We start from the raw sequence: 20,996 nt of genomic DNA, 5'->3' as shown, positions 1-20,996 counted from the left end.
TTCTGAGCCTAATTTTTTTATTTAAAAAACATGGATTAATGCAAAATGTGGTTTTCATATTGAATGTGTTATAGGTTACATACAGTATATATATATATATATATTACAATTAATTAGGAGTTGGAAAGCATTGATAGCCATATGTGTGGTTTGAGTGGGGGGGGTTATAGAGTTTGGGGAGGAAAGGGGAGGGAGTGGATTAGCGGGAGGGATGAGAAAGTGACACATCTGTTCAGAGTGAGCGAGAAGCGAGAGTGAGAGAAGTCAGGGACGAAGAGTAAGGTAAGCATAGGATAAACTGCACCTTTTATCATTTTTGATCTAACTGTCAATCATGAGAATCAACTTGTGTGTATGCACTATTTCTGAGTTTGTGTGTATGCAGCAAAAATGAATGTTGCACTTTATGTTTCCAGTATTGGTGTACAGATGCATTGTAGTAGCTATTAAAGATAATATATGTTTAATTTGCACCACCTCTTACAGTATGCTTTTTAGCTAATGCGTTTCTTTGCCATATTGTCTGACAGAGGGTGTTAGAACCATTTGTGCGTGATGAGTGCTTTATAACTCCAACATGCACTGAACCAGATGGTGGGTCCAAGTCAAGAGTGCGTGTTTGGAACCCAACATAATTAAAGAATCCATTCATTAACACCCACCGGCACTTTCATTATTCAGCCACCACAAGACACCCTCCACCCATCTCACTGGTCCCCTTTCTTTCTTTCTTTCTTTCTTTCTTTCTTTCTTTCTTTCTTTCTTTCTTTCTTTCTTTCTTTCTTTCTTTCTTTCTTTCTTTCTTTCTTTCTTTCTTTCTGTAGCCTACCTCCTCTCTTAAGCTTCTCACTCTCTTAGTCTCCCCATTTATTCTCTCCTTTTATCCTTGAAAGGGAGAAGGAGGCACCACTTGTGTTTTATTTCCTCCCCTTCTCCTTCTATCTGTCCCTGGAGAAAAGGACTGAACCCCCATTCCACTTTAATCCCATTACTTTACAACTGTACTCGAGGATCCCTCTATCCTTTCATCCATCCTTCCATCCCTCCCTCTTTGCCCCCCTTCTTTAACTAAATGACACCCCCTAATTTAATTCAACCACCACATCCTTCTCAGCCCCCCTTACTCCCACCCCCATCCCACACACACTTTCCCTCTTTGAAATTAAATCTTATTGTACACACCCTTCCATATCCGTACGCCCCTCCCCTATTTACTTTATGCAAATGTTCTTCCATCTCTTGATTACATATTTATTGGTTCATCTGCCTATTGAACATGCCTACATCTCCTGACCATCTTCATCGACATTTTCATTCATCATTATTTTCAGTATGAATATAATATTGTATCTCTGCATTATATACATATTATTAAAATTTTCTCAATGATAAAGAGGGAGATTTACTCACTTTTATGCTGAGTAAAAACGAGGCTATACAGCAGGGGCGTCAGTTCGGTTAAAATGCATCAGCTGTTGAACGTATAGCCTGTCTGGCTTTAGGCTTTAGGACCATGTGGAGCATCGCTCGAAGATCAGCTGCCAGCCTGCGCCCTTTTCTCTCACTTTTAGAAAGCAGAGACGGTGCCAGTTTGCTCTGCCAGTCCGCCGTTTAAGCAGTGCGCCGATTGCTTTGAATTTGATGTCAGCATTTGAACTCGGCCTTGTAAACCTTGTTGTAATCTGATAGCTAGGGGTTAATTGCATTGGGAATTGGGAGGTGACGGAGCCCTCCTTTTTGGTGACCATTGGAAACCAAAAGCTATTTTATTGCTATTAAAATGCTGTGATAGCTGTAGGCCTAATTGATATTTAGATTAATTTGCCCTGTAGACTAGTGCAATTTTGGTTTCATGTATTGGTATGAAAATAAACACAACTGAACAACTTGCTATTTAGAGCATTTCCCCAAAATACATGTCCTGTTTTTGGCTTCAAAGACAATAACAATTGTAGGCTATAAAAAATGTACATTGTCATGCAGTGACAGAATGATAATTGAGATTATGCAAATCAATAATGATTTAGTTGTAGGCCTACTTCATCGTCATCATCCTCTGGCTGCATCCCTAATACCTACATGTAGTCTACCTGCCTCTGGTATAATGCATTTCCACCTCTCACTTCTCACGTCTTGCTTGTCCATCTTGCTTGTCCATTCTTACAGATCAACCTTGCTGGCAAAACGTCATTAAATATTGCTAAGTTATTTAGCTAGTGTGGATGTAATTTATATATATATATATATATATATATATATATATATATATATATATATATTTGTGATGTCACGAGAGGCTGTGTCCTGGAGGGACGTTACATCCCCCTGAGGTGGCTGCAAACCCAGACAGCTATGGCTCCATCTGCTGGTATGGTCGGGAACTCCACCCCTCTATGGCCAATCTTCCCACGCAGCTGAAACAAATCAGGAGCTGATGAGCTGAAGGTTTGTGAAAGGGAAGAGACACACTGAGGGAGGGGTGGGGGGGGTGAAGAGACACACTCTCCAAGCTGGGCTCTCTGGAGGACAAGAGTGCTGCACGTCCACTTCCATGAGGAATATAAGGATTTGGAGATACTTACCTTTGGGAAATACTCACCTTTGGATATATGCACCTGTGGAAATACGTGTGGGACATTTGGAAGGACGTTTTGCTGGGTTGGCCACTAGCTGCAACGTGGAATACAGTAAGACTGGGGAAAAGTTATTTGAGCGAGGGAGAGTTATGATGTTGGATGTGGAAGGGACATCCCTGAACTGTTAACCCTTAAAGAGCCACCAGAGAACAGAATTGTGTTATACTTTCGTTAGTTTCCCAAGACCTTTAATAAAATCCTTGTTTTGGTTGAACCTGGTCTCCTTGCACTACTTGAGCAATCCCGCTGAGAGCTGTGTAGCCTCTCGTGACATCACAGGTGGTGGAGAATACAGGCACGCTCAAGCGTTAATAGTGCATGTCAGAGGAGGATACCGAAGGTTTGATCACCCAGTTTTCCAAGTTGGCCGTAGGCTCCCCGCCGACTGAAATGGAGGACATATTGAAAGCCCTTGTTGCTGGCCAGCAAGCCCAGATGCAAGCAAACGTGGCTCTCTTGGAGGAGCAAAAGAAAGCCAACCTTCTGAAGGCAGAGGAATTGCAGTTGCAGAGACAGAGGGTGGTCCAAAATACCCGCCCAATAAAGGCAAGTGACTTTATATCTAAGATGGGAGCTACCGATGACATTGAGGCATACCTGCATGCATTTGAGGCCACGGCCACTAGGGAAGCCTGGCCCAAGCAACAGTGGGTTGGTCTGTTAGCCCCCTTTCTAACCGGGGAAGCGCTGAATGCTGTCCGGGACCTGGGCCCTGACCAGGTTACTGACTATGATGCCCTGAAGTCTGAGATCCTCAGCAGATATGGACTCACAAAGTTTGGTATGGCCCAGCGCTTTCACAGTTGGACCTTCCAACCAGACCAACCTCCTCGGGCGCAGATGCATGAACTTGTCCGAATCGCAAGGAAATGGCTGGATCCGCAGAGGAATACAGCAGCGGCGGTGGTGGAGGCCGTTGTGGTGGATCGTTACCTACGCGCCCTGCCTTATGAGGCAAAACGGTTCATCAGTCAACAGGCCTTGACCACGGCTGATCTGACCGTGGAAGCTGTGGAAAAGTACCAGGCCACAGCGGAGATGCTGAATGCTTCCCGAAAAGACCCCAGGAGTGCGGCCCCACCACAAATGGGAAAAACCCGTCCAAAGGACCCCAAGGTCTCGAACCCCGCCGCGTCAGGACTTATCCCGGCTCCAGGGGGAGCCAGAAACCAGGCGGGTCCAAGAAGAGTACACCAGGATGGGGAACCTCGACAGTGTTACCGGTGTGGGGAGATGGGACATATCTCCTGGCAGTGTGGGAAACCAGCCGATGAACCTATGCCCACTGCGGAGTCCTCCAGCTCAGCACCCACACATCGTTTTGCCTCGCTCTTGGGAGTCGTAGATGGCGGCCCAGATCGACCCCCCACCTGCCCGGTAACTGTGAATCACCAGGATGTGGAGGCCTTACTGGATTCTGGTAGCCGGGCCACCCTGGTGCGTAAGGATTTGGTGGGCCCAACGTGTCTGACCCCGGGGAAAGTCCTCCCAGTTTCCTGTGTCCATGGGGACACCAGAGAATACCCCATTACTGAACTTACAATGACCAGCACACGGGGAACCATACACACGACGGCGGGGGGTGGTTGATTCCCTCCCCCGTCCCTGTCCTAATTGGACGAGACTGCCCAGCCTTTTACCCACTCTGGAGAGAGTCTCAGGAGAGGATAACCCGAGTACCTCGGAAACGGAGAGGCAAGACTCATCCTGGGAAGGCTCCGGTGCAATCCTCCGAATTACTCACTCCCGCCCGGGCTCTGATAGGGATGGCAGGTTTCCAGACCGACACAGAGACGGAGCTACAGAATCTGGACAAAGAACTGTCTGGTCTGAAGGGGACCGCTGAGAGGTATCGTTTGTTAAAGCAACAGTTAGACATGAAGACAGAAGAGTTAGATATCCTCCAGGCTAAACTCCAACAGAGCTCCTTCCATAAGCAACAGGAGGAGCTGGAGAGGCTGCGCAGGACCATCGAGGAGTGTGAGGAGACCCTGCGCAGTAGTAAGGAGGTCCAGAAGAAGGCAGAGGAGAAGTACAAGGTGTTGGAGAACAAGATGAAGAATGCGGAGGCAGAGAGAGAGAAGGAACTGAAAGCTGCTCAACAGAAGCTAAACTCTGCTAAAACCAAGGCTGATGCGTTCAGTAAGAAACTCAAGGAGAGACAACAGGAGGCTGAGTCCCTGGTCCTAGAGTTGGAGGAGTTGAAGAGAGAGCAGTCTGGCAAGCACCACGGCAATGCGGACGCCCTCTCCCGGTGTGATGCCTTCTTCGCTGCCTTTACCCCGACGAGGACGTCGGTCCCGAGGAGGGGGATGTGTGATGTCACGAGAGGCTGTGTCCTGGAGGGACGTTACATCCCCCTGAGGTGGCTGCAAACCCAGACAGCTATGGCTCCATCTGCTGGTATGGTCGGGAACTCCACCCCTCTATGGCCAATCTTCCCACGCAGCTGAAACAAATCAGGAGCTGATGAGCTGAAGGTTTGTGAAAGGGAAGAGACACACTGAGGGAGGGGGTGGGGGGTGAAGAGACACACTCTCCAAGCTGGGCTCTCTGGAGGACAAGAGTGCTGCACGTCCACTTCCATGAGGAATATAAGGATTTGGAGATACTTACCTTTGGGAAATACTCACCTTTGGATATATGCACCTGTGGAAATACGTGTGGGACATTTGGAAGGACGTTTTGCTGGGTTGGCCACTAGCTGCAACGTGGAATACAGTAAGACTGGGGAAAAGTTATTTGAGCGAGGGAGAGTTATGATGTTGGATGTGGAAGGGACATCCCTGAACTGTTAACCCTTAAAGAGCCACCAGAGAACAGAATTGTGTTATACTTTCGTTAGTTTCCCAAGACCTTTAATAAAATCCTTGTTTTGGTTGAACCTGGTCTCCTTGCACTACTTGAGCAATCCCGCTGAGAGCTGTGTAGCCTCTCGTGACATCACAATATATATATATAATAACCACCCAGATAGTGCAACTACTACTTAGGTAACATAATCATTTCAGACAGAGTCAAGCTGGCCCGGGGGAAAATGCGCGAGCCGCCCCTTCGTTGGCTACTATGTTACAATCAATATTCTCGGAGCCGCCTTGTTGATACAGAATGTTTCAATATTCTCCGAGCCGCCTTGTTCATACAATGCATAAATATTCACATAATGTTTCCCGTCTCTGGTGAATAATGCAAATGCAAAAATTAGCTGGGCGCACACATTAGGAACATCTCTGAATGCTGTGCGACGAGACAATTTTGGTGGGAGGCGCACGAGACAATGACGCTGTCATGGTACACTGTAGGCCTATGCGCAGTTCCCCAAGGGTGGCTTCATATAGCCTATAAAGGGGTCGCCAAACTTTTTCATGTGGAGTGCCAATTTACATTTGATCCTACCATTTCTAAAGATCTGCGTGCCAGTTATGATTTTCATTTTTGTATAAACTTTTATTTAATCAGGGGAGCCCAATTGAGACCAGGGTATCCTTTTCAAAATACACATTGTAGGCTACATAACTGTGGCCAAAAAATGTATAACTGCCCAACAAACTAAATAATGATATACACTATATATACAAAAGCATGTGGACACCCCTTCAAATTAGTGGATTCGGCTATTTCAGCCACACCCGTTGCTGACAGGTGTATAAAATGGAGCACACAGCCATGCAATCTCCATAGACAAACATTGGCAGTAGAATGGCCTTACTGAAGAGCTCAGTGACTTTCAACATGGCACCGTCATAGGATGCCACCTTTCCAACAAGTCAGTTTGTCCAATTTCTGCCCTGCTAGAGCTGCCATGGTCAACTGTAAGTGCTGTTATTGTGAAGTGGAAATGTCTAGGAGTAACAATTGCTCAGCCGCAAAGTGGTAGGCCACACAAGCTCACAGAACGGGACCGCCGAGTGCTGAAGGACGTAAAAATTATCTGTCCTCAGTTGCAACACTCACTACCAACTTCCATACTGCCTCTGGAAGCAACGTCAGCACAATAACTGTTTGTCGGGAGCTTCATAAAATGGGTTTCCATGGCCGAGCAGCCACACACAAGTCTAAGATCACCATGCGTCGGCTGGAGTGGTGTAAAGCTCGCCATCATTGGACTCTGGAGCAGTGGAAACGGGTTCTCTGGAGGGATGAATCATGCTTCACCATCTGGTAGTCCGATGGACAAATCTGGGTTTGGCGGATGCCAGGAGAATGCTACTTGCCCAAATGCATAGTGCCAACTGTAAAGTTTGGTGGAGGAGGAATATTGGTCTGGGGCTGTTTTTCATGGTTCTAGGCCCCTTAGTTCCAGGTAAGGAAAATATTAATACTACAGCATACAATTAATTCCTAGACGATTCTGTGCTTCCAACTTTGTGGCAACAGTTTGGAAAGGCTCTTTCCTGTTTCAGCATGACAATGCTCCCGTGCACAAAGCGAGATCCATACAGAAATGGTTTGTCGAGATCGGTGTGGAAGAACTTGACTGGCCTGCACAGGGCCCTGACCGCAACCCCATCGAACACCTTTGGGATGAATTGGAACTCTGACTGAGAGCCAGGCCTGATTGCCCAACATCAGTGCCCGCCCTCACTAATGCTCTTGTGGCTGAAAGGAAGCAATTCTCCGCAGCAATGTTCCAACATCTAGTGGAAAGCCTTCCCAGAAGAGTGGAGGCTGTTATAGCAGCAAAGGGAGGACCAACTCCATATTAATGCCCATGATTTTGGAATGAGATGATCGACGAGCAGGTGTTCACACACTTTTGGTCATGTAGTGTATATCTATATATACTGTATATATATCCTGAACCAACATATACACTACCGGTCAAAAGTTTTAGAACACCTACTCATTCAAGGGTTTTTCTTTATTTTTTACTATTTTCTACATTGTAGAATAATAGTGAAGACATCAAAACTATGAAATAAAACATATGGAATCTTGTAGTAACCAAAAAAGTGTTCAACAAATCAAAATATATTTTATATTTGAGATTCTTCAAATAGCCACCCTTTGCCTTGATGACAGCTTTGCACACTCTTGGCATTCTCTCAACCAGCTTCACCTGGAATGCTTTTCCAACAGTCTTGAAGGAGTTCCCACATATGCTGAGCGCTTGTTGGCTGCTTTCCCTTCACTCTGCGGTCCGACTGGTCCTAAACCATCTCAATTTGGTTGAGGTTGGGGGATTGTGGAGGCCAGGTCATCTGATGCAGCACTCCATCACTCTCCTTATTGGTAAAATAGCCCTTACACAGCCTGGAGGTGTGTTGGGTCATTGTCCTGTTGAAAAACAAATGATAGTCCCACTAAGCCCAAACCAGATGGGATGGCGTATCGCTGCAGAATGCTGTGGTAGCCGTGCTGGTTAAGTGTGCCTTGAATTCTAAATAAATTCCAGACAGTGTCACCAGCAAAGCACCCCCACACCATAACACCTCCTCCTCCATGCTTTACAGTGGGAAATACACATGCAGAGATCATCCGTTCACCCACACCGCATCTCACAAAGACATGGCGGTTGGAACCAAAAATCTCAATTTGGACTCCAGACCAAAGGACACATTTCCACAGGTCTAATGTCCATTGCTCGTGTTTCCTGGCCAAAGCAAGTCTCTTTTTATTATTGGTTTCCTTTAGTAGTGGTTTCTTTGCAGTAATTCGACCATGAAGGCCTGATTCACACAGTCTCCTCTGAACAGTTGATGTTGAGATGTGTCTGTTACTTGAACTCTGTGAAGCATTTATTTGGGCTGCAATTTCTGAGGCTGGTAACTCTAATGAACTTGTCCTCTGCAGCAGAGGTAACTCTGGGTCTTCCATTCCTGTGGCGGTCCTCATGAGAGCCAGTTTCATCATAGCGCTTGATGTTTTTTGCGACTGCACATTAAGTAATAGTCCCCTGTAGCTCAGTTGGAAGGCACAACTGTTAATTGAAATGCATTCCAGGTGACTACCTCATGAAGCTGGTTGAGAGCATGCCAAGAGTGTACAAAGCTGTCAGCAAGGCAAAGGGTGGCTATTTGAAGAATCTCAAATATAAAATATATTTTGATTTGTTGAACCCTTTTTCTATTACTACATGATTCCATATGTGTTATTTCATAGTTTTGATGTCTTCACTATTTTTCTACAATGTAGAAAATAGTAAAATTAAAGAAAAACTCTTGAATGAGTAGGTATTCTAAAACTTTTGACCAGTAGCATATATATATATTTTTTTTTTTGGGGGGATTATTTAAGATACTCTTTGAAGAGGTAGGGTTTCAGGTGTTTTAGGAAGATGGGCAGGGACTCTGCTGTCCTAGCTTCAGGGGGAAGCTTATTCCACCATTGGGGTGCCATGACAGAGAAAAGCTTGGACTGGGCAGAGCGGGAGCTGCCCTCCCGTAGGGGTGGGAGGGCCAAGAGACCAGAGGTGGCAGAACAGAGTGCTCGGGCTGAGGTGTAGGGTTTGAGCATAGCCTGAAGATAGGGAGGGGCAGTTCCTCTTGCGTGTTTAAAATATGGTGCAAAGCCAAGCTTTGTAAAGTCATTTAAAGCCTTTAACATAAACTGTGTCAATGTTTTCTTTGGCAACAACAGCAGAAAACTAACATTATAAACCGGTGGCTCCTCCCTCCCATCTCCAGAGCGCTTTACTGGCAGCGCCAAAAAGTACCGAGAGGCACTGGTCCTGTCACAGCTTATCTTCACTCTTCACCGTTAATTCGACCATGAAGGACGAATGACACATCGTAGACCTTGACCAGTCACATGGCTGAACTGACCGGAGGCGATACATGTTCACTCCAACTTTGTTTCCCGAGTTTGATTGGAATATGTGAACGCCAGCAGGATGAAGGCAGCGGTGTGGCGTTTTCTCCTCCTGTACGTGTGTGAGCGCATGCAAACCGTGTCCGTGGCCGGGGTCCAAGGCTCAGCAGTTACCCCAATGGACACAACAGCTTCCACATGCTCTGCTCCTGTTACCCCCACGGACGACGAGACCACTGGACTGGTGGTGAGGAAAAATGCAGAGGTGTATAGGCCTATAGGGATGTTTGTATTATTTATCCAGAATGGATTATTTATTTCAGCAAGTTGTCATTTACGATGGCCTCTAAAGTGAAAATAGTAAAAATTGTGAATAGTTAATAGAGAAAATAGTGAATACCAATCCAAAACCAAAGGTGTTACATCATATGCCTTTATCTGATTTTGTCTAATTTGTTTTTTCACTTGACACAGAGTTACCTTGATGAGCAAGCTTCTATAACTGGGCTCACATGCATATGGACCTGTACCTTCACAGGATTGGTCTATCGAGTTAAACACTTTATGTAGACACTTTAAGGGGCTGTCGAGTCAACCCCTGCTTTTTACTTATCTGATTTTCACTTAACCTGTGATTTCTCTTTACCCACTCAAAACTACCACTTCTGCTATTAATGACATTGTCATATTGAACCCACGTCTCTGTAGTTTACATCTGAGTCCTACCTATATTGACTGTAAGTCGCTTTGGATAAAAGCGTCTGCTAAATGACATATTATTATTATTATTATTATATGATGCTTCTCAATGCAATACTTCGGTGTCTTGTCCCAGGATTGGCTGACGAGGTATGGCTACCTCCCGCCCTCGGACCCCTCCACTGGACAGCTACAGGTCTGGACAGCTGTCACTCATGCTGTTAGCGCCATGCAAAGGTTTGCAGGCCTAGAGGAGACAGGAGTTGCAGGTGAGAAAAGAGAAAGAGGGTTGGGGAAATTAGGGTGATTGTATCCATTCTCTGTGATTCTCTCTCTCCTTCTCTCTCTCTCAATTCAATTCCATTTTTTCAATTTAAGGGCTTTATTGGCATGGGAAACGTATGTTAACATTGCCAAAGCAAGTGAAGTAGATAGCAAACAAAAGTGAAATAAACAATATATATTAACAGTAAACATTACACTCAGAAGTTCCAAAAGAATAAAGACATTTCAAATGTCATATTATGTATATATACAGTGTTGTAACAATGTGCAAATAGTTAAAGTACAAATGGGAAAATAAATAAACATAAATATGGGTTGTATTTACAATGGTGTTTGTTCTTCACTGGTTGCCCTTTTCTTGTGGCAACAGGTCACAAATCTTGCAGCTGTGATGGCACACTGTGGTTTTTCACCCAGTAGATAAGGGAGTTTATCAAAATTGGGTTTGTTTTCTAATTCTTTGTGGATCGCTGTAATCTGAGGGAAATATGTGTCTCTAATATGGTCATACATTTGGCAGGAGGTTAGGAAGTGCAGCTCAGTTTCCACCTCATTTTGTGGGCAGTGTGCACATAGCCTGTTTTCTCTTGAGAGCCAGGTCTGCCTACGGCGGCCTTTCTCAATAGCAAGGCTATGCTCACTGAGTCTGTACATAGTCAAAGCTTTCCTTAAGTTTGGATCAGTCACAGTGGTCAGGTATTCTGCCACTGTGTACTTTCTGTTTAGGGCCAAATAGCATTCTAGTTTGCTCAGTTTTTTTTGTTTTCTCATGATTTGGTTGGGTCTAATTGTGCTGTTGTTGTGTTGTTCTCTCTCTCTCTCTCTCTCTCTCTCTCTCTCTCTCTCTCTCTCTCTCTCTCTCTCTCTCTCTCTCTCTCTCTCTCTCTCTCTCTCTCTCTCTCTCTCTCTCTCTCTCTCTCTCTCTCTCTGTCTCGCTCTCGCTCTCGCTGTCCTCATGTCTAAGATGAGGAGACGGTGGCTCTGATGCGAGCCCCGCGATGTTCACTGCCAGACAAAGGGGAGGAGCCCAAACCACTGGCCAATCAGCTCCAGGAGGGGCAGGGCCTGAGGAGAAAGAGGGCTGTGACCACATGGACACGAAGGAACATCAACTGGAGGTTCATTAGACTTCTGCTCATCATCCCTCCAACATACCCTCTTATTCATCAACTTATCACTCAATATAACTTTTGTGAAACATCACAGTACAGTTGAAAAATATATGGCAAATAGAAATCCAATATGGATGGTGTTAAGAGATAGATGGGAGGTGTTGAATGGAGTTGAAGGATGGGACTAATAATAACTAACAACAACTAATAACAACAAGATAACTAATGTAAAGCATACTGTGTCCATAATAAGTATATAGGTTATAGGTTGAGAGCTTTTGTGAAAGAGCACAGTTAGAAATATATTTACATTTACATCATTTAGCAGACGCTCTTATCCAAAGCGACTTACAAATTGGTGCATTCAACATATGATAGCCAGTGGGAAAACCACTTTTAAATTTTTTTTTATTGGGGTGTGGGTGAGTAGAAGGATTACTTTATACTATTCCAGGTATTCCTTAAAGAGGTAGGGTTTCAAGTGTCTCCGGAAGGTGGTCAGTGACTCTGCTGTCCTGGCGTCGTGGGGGAGCTTGTTCCACCATTGGGGTGCCAGAGCAGCAAATAGCTTTGACTGGGCTGAGCGGGAACTGTGCTTCCGAAGAGGTAGGGGAGCTAGCAGGCCAGAGGTGGATAAACGTAGTGCCCTCGTTTGGGTGTAGGGTCTGATCAGAGCCTGAAGGTATGGAGGTGCCGTTCCCCTCACAGCTCCGTAGGCATGCACCATGGTCTTGTAGTAGATGCAAGCCTCAACTGGAAGCCAGTGGAGTGTACGGAGGAGCGGGGTGACATGAGAGAACTTGGGAAGGTCGAACACCAGATGGGCTGCAGCGTTCTGGACAAGTTGTAGGGGTTTAATGGCACAGGCAGGGAGCCCAGCCAACAGCGAGTTGCAGTAATCCAGACGGGAGATGACAAGTGCCTGGATTTGGACCTGTGCCGCTTTCTGTGTAAGGTAGGGTCGTACTCTGCGAATGTTGTAGAGCATGAACCTGCAGGATCGGGTCACCGCTTTGATCTTAGCGGAGAACGACAGGGTGTTGTCCAGGGTCACGCCAGACATGCAGAGATGCGATTCGCCACCTGGTTATCAGAAGGGGGAAAGGAGAAAATGAATTTTGTGTTGTCTGCGAAGCAATGATAGGAGAGACCATGTGAGGATATGACAGAGCCAAGTGACTTGGTGTATAGAGAGAATAGGAGAGGGCCTAGAACTGAGCCCTGGGGGACACCAGTGGTGAGAGCATGTGGGGCGGAGACAGATTCTCGCCACACCACCTGGTAGGAGTGACCTGTCAGGTAGGACGCAATCTAAGTGAGCAGCGCCGGAGATGCCCAACTCGGAGAGGGTGGAGAGGAGGATCAGATGGTTCACAGTAGATATGGCATATAGAAGCAAACCGGATGGACATCATGAAAATGATCGGAGAGGTTGAGGGTAGAGGAAGTTCAGGAGTAAAAACAAACAAAATATAATTATTGTAAAATTGACTGTGTCCATAAAATGTATATAGTATGTATAAGCTGGAAGTAGAGGCCTAAGCCTTGTTGTTCACTAGTTTACTCCAATTAGGGAAGGGGTGGTGGGGTTGGAAAGTAATGAAGGGAAATATATATTTTTAAAGGATATGTATATATGTATGTATATATACATATGTATGTGTACAGTTGAAGTCGGAAGTTTACACACACCTTAGCCCAATACATTTAAACTCAGTTTTTCACAATTCCTGACATTTAATCCTAGTCAAAATTCCCTGTCTTAGGTCAGTTAGGATCACCACTTTATTTTAAGAATGTGAAATATGTCAGAATAATAGTAGAGAGAATGATTTATTTCAGCTTTTATTTATTTCATCACATTCCCAGTGGGTCAGAAGTTTGCATACACTCAATTAGTATTTGGTAGCATTGCCTTTAAATTGTTTAACTTGGGTCAAACATTTTGGGTAACCTTCCACAAGCTTCCCACAATAAGTTGGGTGAATTTTGGCCCATTCCTCCTGACAGAGCTGGTGTAACTGAGTCAGGTTTGTAGGCCTCCTTGCTCGCACACGCTTTTTCAGTTCTGGCCACAAATGTTCTATAGGATTGATGTCAGGGCTTTGTGATGGCCACTCCAATACCTTGACTTTGTTGTCCTTAAGCCATTTTGCCACAACTTTGGAAGTATGCTTGGGGTCATTGTCCATTTGGAAGACCCATTTGGGACCAAGATTTAACTTCCTGACGGATGTCTTGAGATGTTGCTTCAATATATCCACATAATTTTCCTTCCTCATGATGCCATCTATTTTGTGAAGTGCACCAGTCCCTCCTGCAGCAAAGCACCCCCACAGCATGATGCTGCCACCCCCGTGCTTCACGGTTGGGATGGTGTTCTTCGGCTTGCAAGCAATCCCCTTTTTCCTCCAAACATGACGATGGTCATTATGGCCAAACAGTTCTATTTTTGTTTCATCAGACCAGAGGACATTTCTCCAAAAAGTACGATCTTTGTCCCCATGTGCAGTTGCAAACCGTAGTCTGGCTTTTTTATGGCGGTTTTGGAGCAGTGGCTTCTTCCTTGCTGAGCGGCCTTTCAGGTTATGTCGATATAGGACTCGTTTTACTGTGGATATAGATACTTTTGTACCTGTTTCCTCCAGTATCTTCACAAGGTCCTTTGCTGTTGTTCTGGGATTGATTTGCACTTTTCGCACAAAAGTATGTTAATCTCTAGGAGACAGAACGCATCTCATTCTTGAGCAGTATGATGGCTGCGTGGTCCCATGGTGTTTATGCTTGCGTACTGTTGTTTGTACAGATGAACGTGGTACCGTCAGGCGTTTGGAAATTGCTCCCAAGGATGAACCAGACTTGTGGAGATCTACAATTTTCTGAGGTCTTGGCGGATTTCTTTTGATTTTCCCATGATGTCAAGCAAAGAGGCACTGAGTTTGAAGGTAGGCCTTGAAATACATCCACAGGTACACCTCCAATTGACTCAAATGATGTCAATTAGCCTATCAGAAGCTTCGAAAGCCATGACATTTTCTGGAATTTTCCAAGCTGTTTAAAGGCACAGTCAACTTAGTGTATGTAAACTTCTGACCCACTGGAATTGTGATACAGCGAATTATAAGTGAAATATTCTGTCTGTAAACAATTGTTGGAAAAATTACTTGTGTCATGCACAACCGACTTGCCAAAACTATAGTTTGTTAACAAGACATTTGTGGAGTGGTTGAAAAACGAGTTTTAATGACTCCAACCTAAGTGTATGTAAACTTCCGACTTCAACTGTATATGCATGTCTGTGTATGTATATACAGGTAAAAGTCAGTAAATTAGAATATTTTGAAAAACTTGATTTATTTCAGTAATTGCATTCAAAAGGTGTAACTTGTACATTATATTTATTCATTGCACACAGACTGATGCATTCAAATGTTTATTTCATTTAATTTTGATGATTTGAAGTGGCAACAAATGAAAATCCAAAATTCCGTGTGTCACAAAATTAGAATATTACTTAAGGCAAATACAAAAAAGGGATTTTTTTAGAAATGTTGGCCAACTGAAAAGTATGAAAATGAAAAATATGAGCATGTACAATACTCAATACTTGGTTGGAGCTCCTTTTGCCTCAATTACTGCATTAATGCGGCGTGGCATGGAGTCGATGAGTTTCTGGCACTGCTCAGGTGTTATGAGAGCCCAGGTTGCTCTGATAGTGGCCTTCAACTCTTCTGCGTTGTTGGGTCTGGCATTCTGCATCTTCCTTTTCACAATAACCCACAGATTTTCTATGGGGCTAAGGTCAGGGGAGTTGGCTGGCCAATTTAGAACAGAAATACCATGGTCCGTAAACCAGGCACGGGTAGATTTTGCGCTGTGTGCAGGCGCCAAGTCCTGTTGGAACCTGAAATCTCCATCTCCATAGAGCAGGTCAGCAGCAGGAAGCATGAAGTGCTCTAAAACTTGCTGGTAGACGGCTGCGTTGACCCTGGATCTCAGGAAACAGAGTGGACCGACACCAGCAGATGACATGGCACCCCAAACCATCACTGATGGTGGAAACTTTACACTAGACTTCAGGCAACGTGGATCCTGTGCCTCTCCTGTCTTCCTCCAGACTCTGGGACCTCGATTTCCAAAGGAAATGCAAAATTTGCTTTCGTCAGAAAACATGACTTTAGACCACTCAGCAGCAGTCCAGCTCTTTTTTTCCTTAGCCCAGGTGAGACGCTTTTCGCGCTGTTTCTTGGTCAACAGTGGCTTGACACGAGGTATGCGGCAGTTGAAACCCATGTCTTTCAAGCGTCTCTTGGTGGTGGATCTTGAAGCCCTGACTCCAGCAGCTGTCCACTCCTTGTGAATCTCCCCCCACATTTTTGAATGGGTTTTTTTCACAATCTTGACTAGGGCGCGGTGATCCCTATCGCTTGTACACTTTTTTCTGACCACAGTTTTTCCTTCCCTTTGCCTCTCTATTAATGTGTTTGGACACAGAGCTCTGAGAACAGCCAGCCTCTTCTGCAATAACCTTTTGTGTCTTTCCCTCCTTGTGCAATGTGTCGATGGTCGCCTTTTGGACAGCTGTCAAATCTGAAGTCTTCCCCCATGTTTGTGTAGGCTTCAGAACTGGACTGAGAGACCATTTAAAGCCCTTTGCAGGTGTTTTGAGTTAATCAGCCGATTAGTTTGTGGCACCAGGTGTCTTCAAAATGTAACCCTTACACAATATTCTAATTTTGTGACACACGGAATTTTGGATTTTCATTTGTTGCCACTTCAAATCATCAAAATTAAATGAAATAAACATTTGAATGCATCAGTCTGTGTGCAATGAATAAATATAATGTACAAGTTACACCTTTTGAATGCAATTACTGAAATAAATCAAGTTTTTCAAAATATTCTAATTTACTGACTTTTACCTGTATATATACATATATATATATTTGCGAGAAAAAAACCATATGGGGGATTAGAGGTGATGCAGACAATTACATTGATGGAAGTTACAATCTATCTGCAATATTAAAGCTGATCTACCCCCTAAAAAAAAAACGTATCACTCAATTGTCAATTTATCTCTAATTCGTTATCCCTACAGCTCTCTCATCCTCCCTAGAGCTCCCTAGTAATGCATATATCATTCTCTCTCTATCTCTATCTCTCTCTCTCTCTCTCTCTCTCTCTCTCTCTCTCTCTCTCTCTCTCTCTCTCTCTCTCTCTCTCTCTCTCTCCCTCGCTCTCTTTCTTTCTCTCAAATAAATGTCCCTAGGTTGCGTTCATACCCCACCTCCTCCTCCCTCTCCCGCGAGACTATTCGCTCCCTGGTGTTCTACGCCCTGAGGGTGTGGGCGGAGCCAACCCCGCTGGAGTTCCACGAGGTCAGTCTCTTTCCCTAGACGTTCCTTTTTGTAATAGTTGATTACAAAGATTACCCCTCACGCTCTTTCTTTCTTTCTTTCTTTCTTTCTTTCTTTCTTTCTTTCTTTCTTTCTTTCTTTCTTTCTTTCTTTCTTTCTTTCTTTCTTTCTTTCTTTCTTTCTTTCTTTCTTTCTTTCTTTCTTTCTTTCTTTCTTTCTTTCTTTCTTTCTTTCTTTCTTTCTTTCTTTCTTTCTTTCTTTCTTTCTTTCTTTCTTTCTTTCTTTCTTTCTTTCTTTCTTTCTTTCTTTCTTTCTTTCTTTCTTTCTTTCTTTCTTTCTTTCTTTCTTTCTTTCTTTCTTTCTTTCTTTCTTTCTTTCTTTCTTTCTTTCTTTCTTTCTTTCTTTCTTTCTTTCTTTCTTTCTTTCTTTCTTTCTTTCTTTCTTTCTTTCTTTCTTTCTTTCTTTCTTTCTTTCTTTCTTTCTTTCTTTCTTTCTTTCTTTCTTTCTTTCTTTCTTTCTTTCTTCTTTCTTTCTTTCTTTCTTTCTTTCTTTCTTTCTTTCTTTCTTTCTTTCTTTCTTTCTTTCTCTCTCTCCCCTTCTGACCTCACTTCCTGTTTCTCCCGTTGCCAGGTGGGAGGCCCAGAAGGGGCGGATCTGCAGGTGGACTTCCACCACGGTTTCCATGGTGACGGCTACCCCTTCGATGGTGCAGGAGGAACTGTTGGCCACGCCTTCTTCCCCTCTGACCTCGCCAGAGCGGGCGGAGTACACCTGGATGCCGAGGAGGAGTGGGTGTTCCGCCAGCCAGGTGAGTGACAGCCAGAAGACCCAGAGACAGCAAAAAGAGGTACTGGGGGATTCAAGAGCCCAATACCAAACCAAACACTAGCCCTTACCCCTAGGAACTTCTTGTAGAACTGAAAGTTAAGGGCAAGTATTTGCATTAGTGTGATAGCTCCGTGCAGCCCTCTGGTAAGCTAGGTATAATTTATGGTCGACTCTCCACTGTTTAATCATCCTGAGGTTTACAATAGTAAGGGGTTCAATTTGGAGAATATTATGGACACAGTCAAGACACTGCTAACATTCCCCCTAAACTGAAACTCTACACCTCCCCACCCCCACAACCATTGCCCCTCCCCAGCCTCTGAGGGAACAGACCTGTTCACCGTGCTGGTGCATGAATTTGGCCACGCCCTGGGTTTGTCCCACTCATCTGCCAGGCGCTCTGTGATGAGACCTTACTTCCAGGGCCCCGTAGGAGACCCTCTACATTACCGCCTGGGCCCGCACGACCTGGAGCTCATCACCAGGCTCTATGGTCAGTCTGTGTGTGTGTGTGTTTATTATTACTTGTCCACTTAGTGTGGGTGTGTGTGTCCTCCTGTTTGTGTACTGAATTCTGAAAGGAAGGTGTTGTGTTGGCAGGTAATAGAAATCACCTCATGGTCACAGACGTTCCTCGGTTGTCTCCTGAACCTCAGCTGCAGTATCGTGACAGACATGGACATCGACACAGACACAGGTACTGACACACTACAGACACAGGTACTGACAGGTTAACAAAAGTGGATAAGGGACAGCCACTCAACCAATAACTATCTCCCCAATCCCTCCCTCCCTCCCTCCCTCCCTCCCTCCCTCCCTCCCTCCCTCCCTCCCTCCCTCCCTCCCTCCCTCCCTCCCTCCCTCCCTCTCCTCCTCTCTGTTGCTCTCTCCTTTTCTTTCAGCCATTCTGTAGACCGCTGTAACACTAGCTTTGATGCAGTGGCCAAGATTAGGGGAGAGACGTTCTTCTTTAAAGGTGAGTGTGGTGTAGGTTGGCTCCCTATCGGTTGGGTACTGCTTTGACTATTTCCCCTAGGCATGATCGCCCCCTGGAGGATGTATCCACAACTGCAGGACTGTGTATTGAACTCCTCTCTGTCTCACCTCACCTCTCTTTATCTGTATCTGTCCTTCACCCAATACTCCCCTCTCTATTACTACCCTGACTATCCTGCCTTATGCCTCTCTAACCCCCCCCCCCCCCTGGCAGGGCTGAGTATGTGGAGGGTCAGTACTGGGGGGCTGGTGTCGGGCCGGGGGGCCTCGGTGAGGAGGCTGTGGAGGGGGCTACCACCTAACCTGCCCCCTCTGCAGGCTGTGTTGGAGAGACACTCGGACCACGCCATCGTCTTCATCACTGGTTGGTAACCTCTGACCCCAGTCACCCCACACAATATGAGGTTGGAATAATGCTTTGAAAGCTGTTTGAAAAGCTGTCTGAAATTTCTGCCTGTTTTGGTGGGATGGAGTTTAGGCCTGCCTGGTGACATCATCATGTGGTAAATTAGTTAATAGACCAATAAGAAAGAGAGTTCCAAACCACTCTGCCAATAACAGCTAATTTTCAGTTTTCCCCCCCACTCCCAGACAGAAATTGCTCTTTGCTACGAAGCTATTTTTGTTTATTTTTGACCATTTCAATTTAAAACAATCACATTAAGGTACTTAATTGTTACAGAGAAATTATTTGATATTGAGATAAAAATGGCTGCATTGGGCCTTTAACAACAGAGGAGAATTAGTGCTGTTCAACAGACTAAACTATGTTCTTGATTCTAGTTTCTCTCTCCACCCGTATTCATATACCCTTATGAATGAATTATAAACCAGACCACAATCTTGAGGACACTCTTCATTGCCTCTTTCCGTTTTGTTTTGTAGAGTCCCAGTTTTGGCTGTTCAAGGGCCTCTCTCTCCATGAGGACTACCCCCGCCCCCTGTCAGCCCTGAGGAAATGGGGAGAGACAGAAGGAAAGGGAGGAGGAGAGGAAGGAGAGGGGGAGCAGGGCCTGATGTGGGATCCAGAGGAAGGACCAGTGTGGGGGGAGATTGGAGAGGGGGGAGCAGGAGGAGGAGAGGAAGAAGAGAGTGACGCCTGGGCTGAACTTATCAGAGGAGGAGTGAATGGGATTACCACTGAGAGAGACGGTGAGAGAGAGAGGGAGAAAGAGAGAAAGTGTGTAAGAGAGAAAGTGAGTGAGAGAGCGATGAATGAGGAGAACAGCCTGTGAGTGACAATGTGAAAGATTATATGTGTGTGAGACACCTCACATAATGTACAATACATGTGTGAGTGTATTTATATCAACATAGATTAAGCCCCCTCCTATATCACGTCCACAGGCTCTGTGTATCTCTTCAAAGGAGATTCCTATTGGAAGTTCTCCTACCCAGGCTCTGCCCCGGAGGCAGGATATCCTCGATCCCTGGCCACCGATTGGTTGGACTGCCCTCACCCCTCAGCACCTGTCCAAGACAACTTTTCTCTCTCTCTGCCTACCCCTACTGGACGGCAGGAGTTCCGCGAGAGGGGGAGAGAAGAGAGGGGAGGCCAGAGGAAGGGCCAGGGCCTGGACAGACACAGAGACATTAACAGAGAGGGACTGCAGCACTTGCCCTGCACTTGCCTGAATGGAGCAACAAGAGGCAGCGTGAGCGTGACATCATTCATAAGTGCCCTGCTGTTGACTCTCCTTCCCCTGATAACTGTGTGATGTTGGGCTACGTCCCAATACTCTACGATGGCCTCCCCCCTCTCACCCCCGTCTATCCCATGGCTACGTCCCAATACTCCACGATGGCCTCCCCCCTCTCACCCCCTTCTATCCCATGGCTACGTCCCATAACTACAACGGCCTCCTCCTCTCACCCCATCCATTCCCTTGGCAAGCCAGAGGTTGTGGCTGCCATTTTCAATAGTGCTAGGCCCTTTCTCACCTTCCTCTATGACAAAGTTTGCCATGCACCCTTACAATCCATTATACATACCTACACTTAGGGCTGTGGTATAGGGGTTAGGAGAAGTTGGGAATTTTGGACACAACCAAGAAGTCCCTCCACACCAAAGGAGGAATGTTTGTCCTGGACATTTGGATATGTCAGCAGAGTCTGTCTCTGTCTATCTGTGAAATGTATCCCTTTGCACCTTGTTGTACAGCCAACGCTCAATGATTGTGTAATTTTGGCCAATTTCAGAAAATGTTATCTAACAAAATAAAATAAAAATAAAACATTGTCTTCTGTGTTCATTGTTAAACCGTAGATGCAGATGTCTAATTTATATTTGATACTAAAAGCAATGAAAGTAAGTCAACGTTTGGTTTATA

At 45.2% G+C, this 20,996-nt stretch overlaps 1 protein-coding gene across 3 annotated transcripts; it reads left to right on the top strand.

The window, feature by feature from the left end:
- Positions 1 to 242: 242 nt before the first annotated feature.
- On the top strand, positions 243 to 20,906 carry LOC121536536 (matrix metalloproteinase-17-like). Of its 3 annotated transcripts, none has more exons than XM_041843908.1 (12): positions 243 to 282; positions 9,263 to 9,633; positions 10,222 to 10,354; positions 11,335 to 11,488; positions 16,755 to 16,863; positions 17,473 to 17,650; positions 17,987 to 18,163; positions 18,271 to 18,367; positions 18,573 to 18,646; positions 18,881 to 19,030; positions 19,552 to 19,818; positions 20,014 to 20,906. In XM_041843908.1, exons 2-12 carry the CDS (start codon positions 9,469 to 9,471, stop codon positions 20,382 to 20,384), a joined length of 1,875 nt encoding a protein of 624 aa, XP_041699842.1. In that variant the 5' UTR covers positions 243 to 282; positions 9,263 to 9,468; the 3' UTR covers positions 20,385 to 20,906. The 3 variants fall into 3 exon arrangements, with proteins under 3 accessions (XP_041699842.1, XP_041699833.1, XP_041699850.1); XM_041843899.1 differs by having other exon boundaries at positions 9,216 to 9,633; XM_041843916.1 differs by having other exon boundaries at positions 249 to 282; positions 9,465 to 9,633.
- Positions 20,907 to 20,996: the final 90 nt, after the last annotated feature.

This window comes from Coregonus clupeaformis, chromosome 2 (assembly GCF_020615455.1).
Source record: "Coregonus clupeaformis isolate EN_2021a chromosome 2, ASM2061545v1, whole genome shotgun sequence".
In the NCBI taxonomy this organism is placed as follows: Eukaryota; Metazoa; Chordata; class Actinopteri; order Salmoniformes; family Salmonidae; genus Coregonus; species Coregonus clupeaformis.
The sequence above is the reverse complement of the archived record's forward strand: the minus strand, read 5'-3'. Positions and strand labels throughout refer to the sequence as shown.

What these genes read in the sequence shown, in the direction of transcription:
- LOC121536536 (XM_041843908.1), top strand. Translation starts at nt 9,469, where the DNA reads ATGAAGGCAGCGGTGTGGCGTTTTCTCCTCCTGTACGTGTGTGAGCGC. An exon ending in GCTCATCACCAGGCTCTATG is followed by an intron (nt 18,164 to 18,270) that starts GTCAGTCTGTGT and finishes TTGTGTTGGCAG; the next exon opens with GTAATAGAAATCACCTCATG. An exon ending in AGAGACGTTCTTCTTTAAAG is followed by an intron (nt 18,647 to 18,880) that starts GTGAGTGTGGTG and finishes CCCCCCTGGCAG; the next exon opens with GGCTGAGTATGTGGAGGGTC.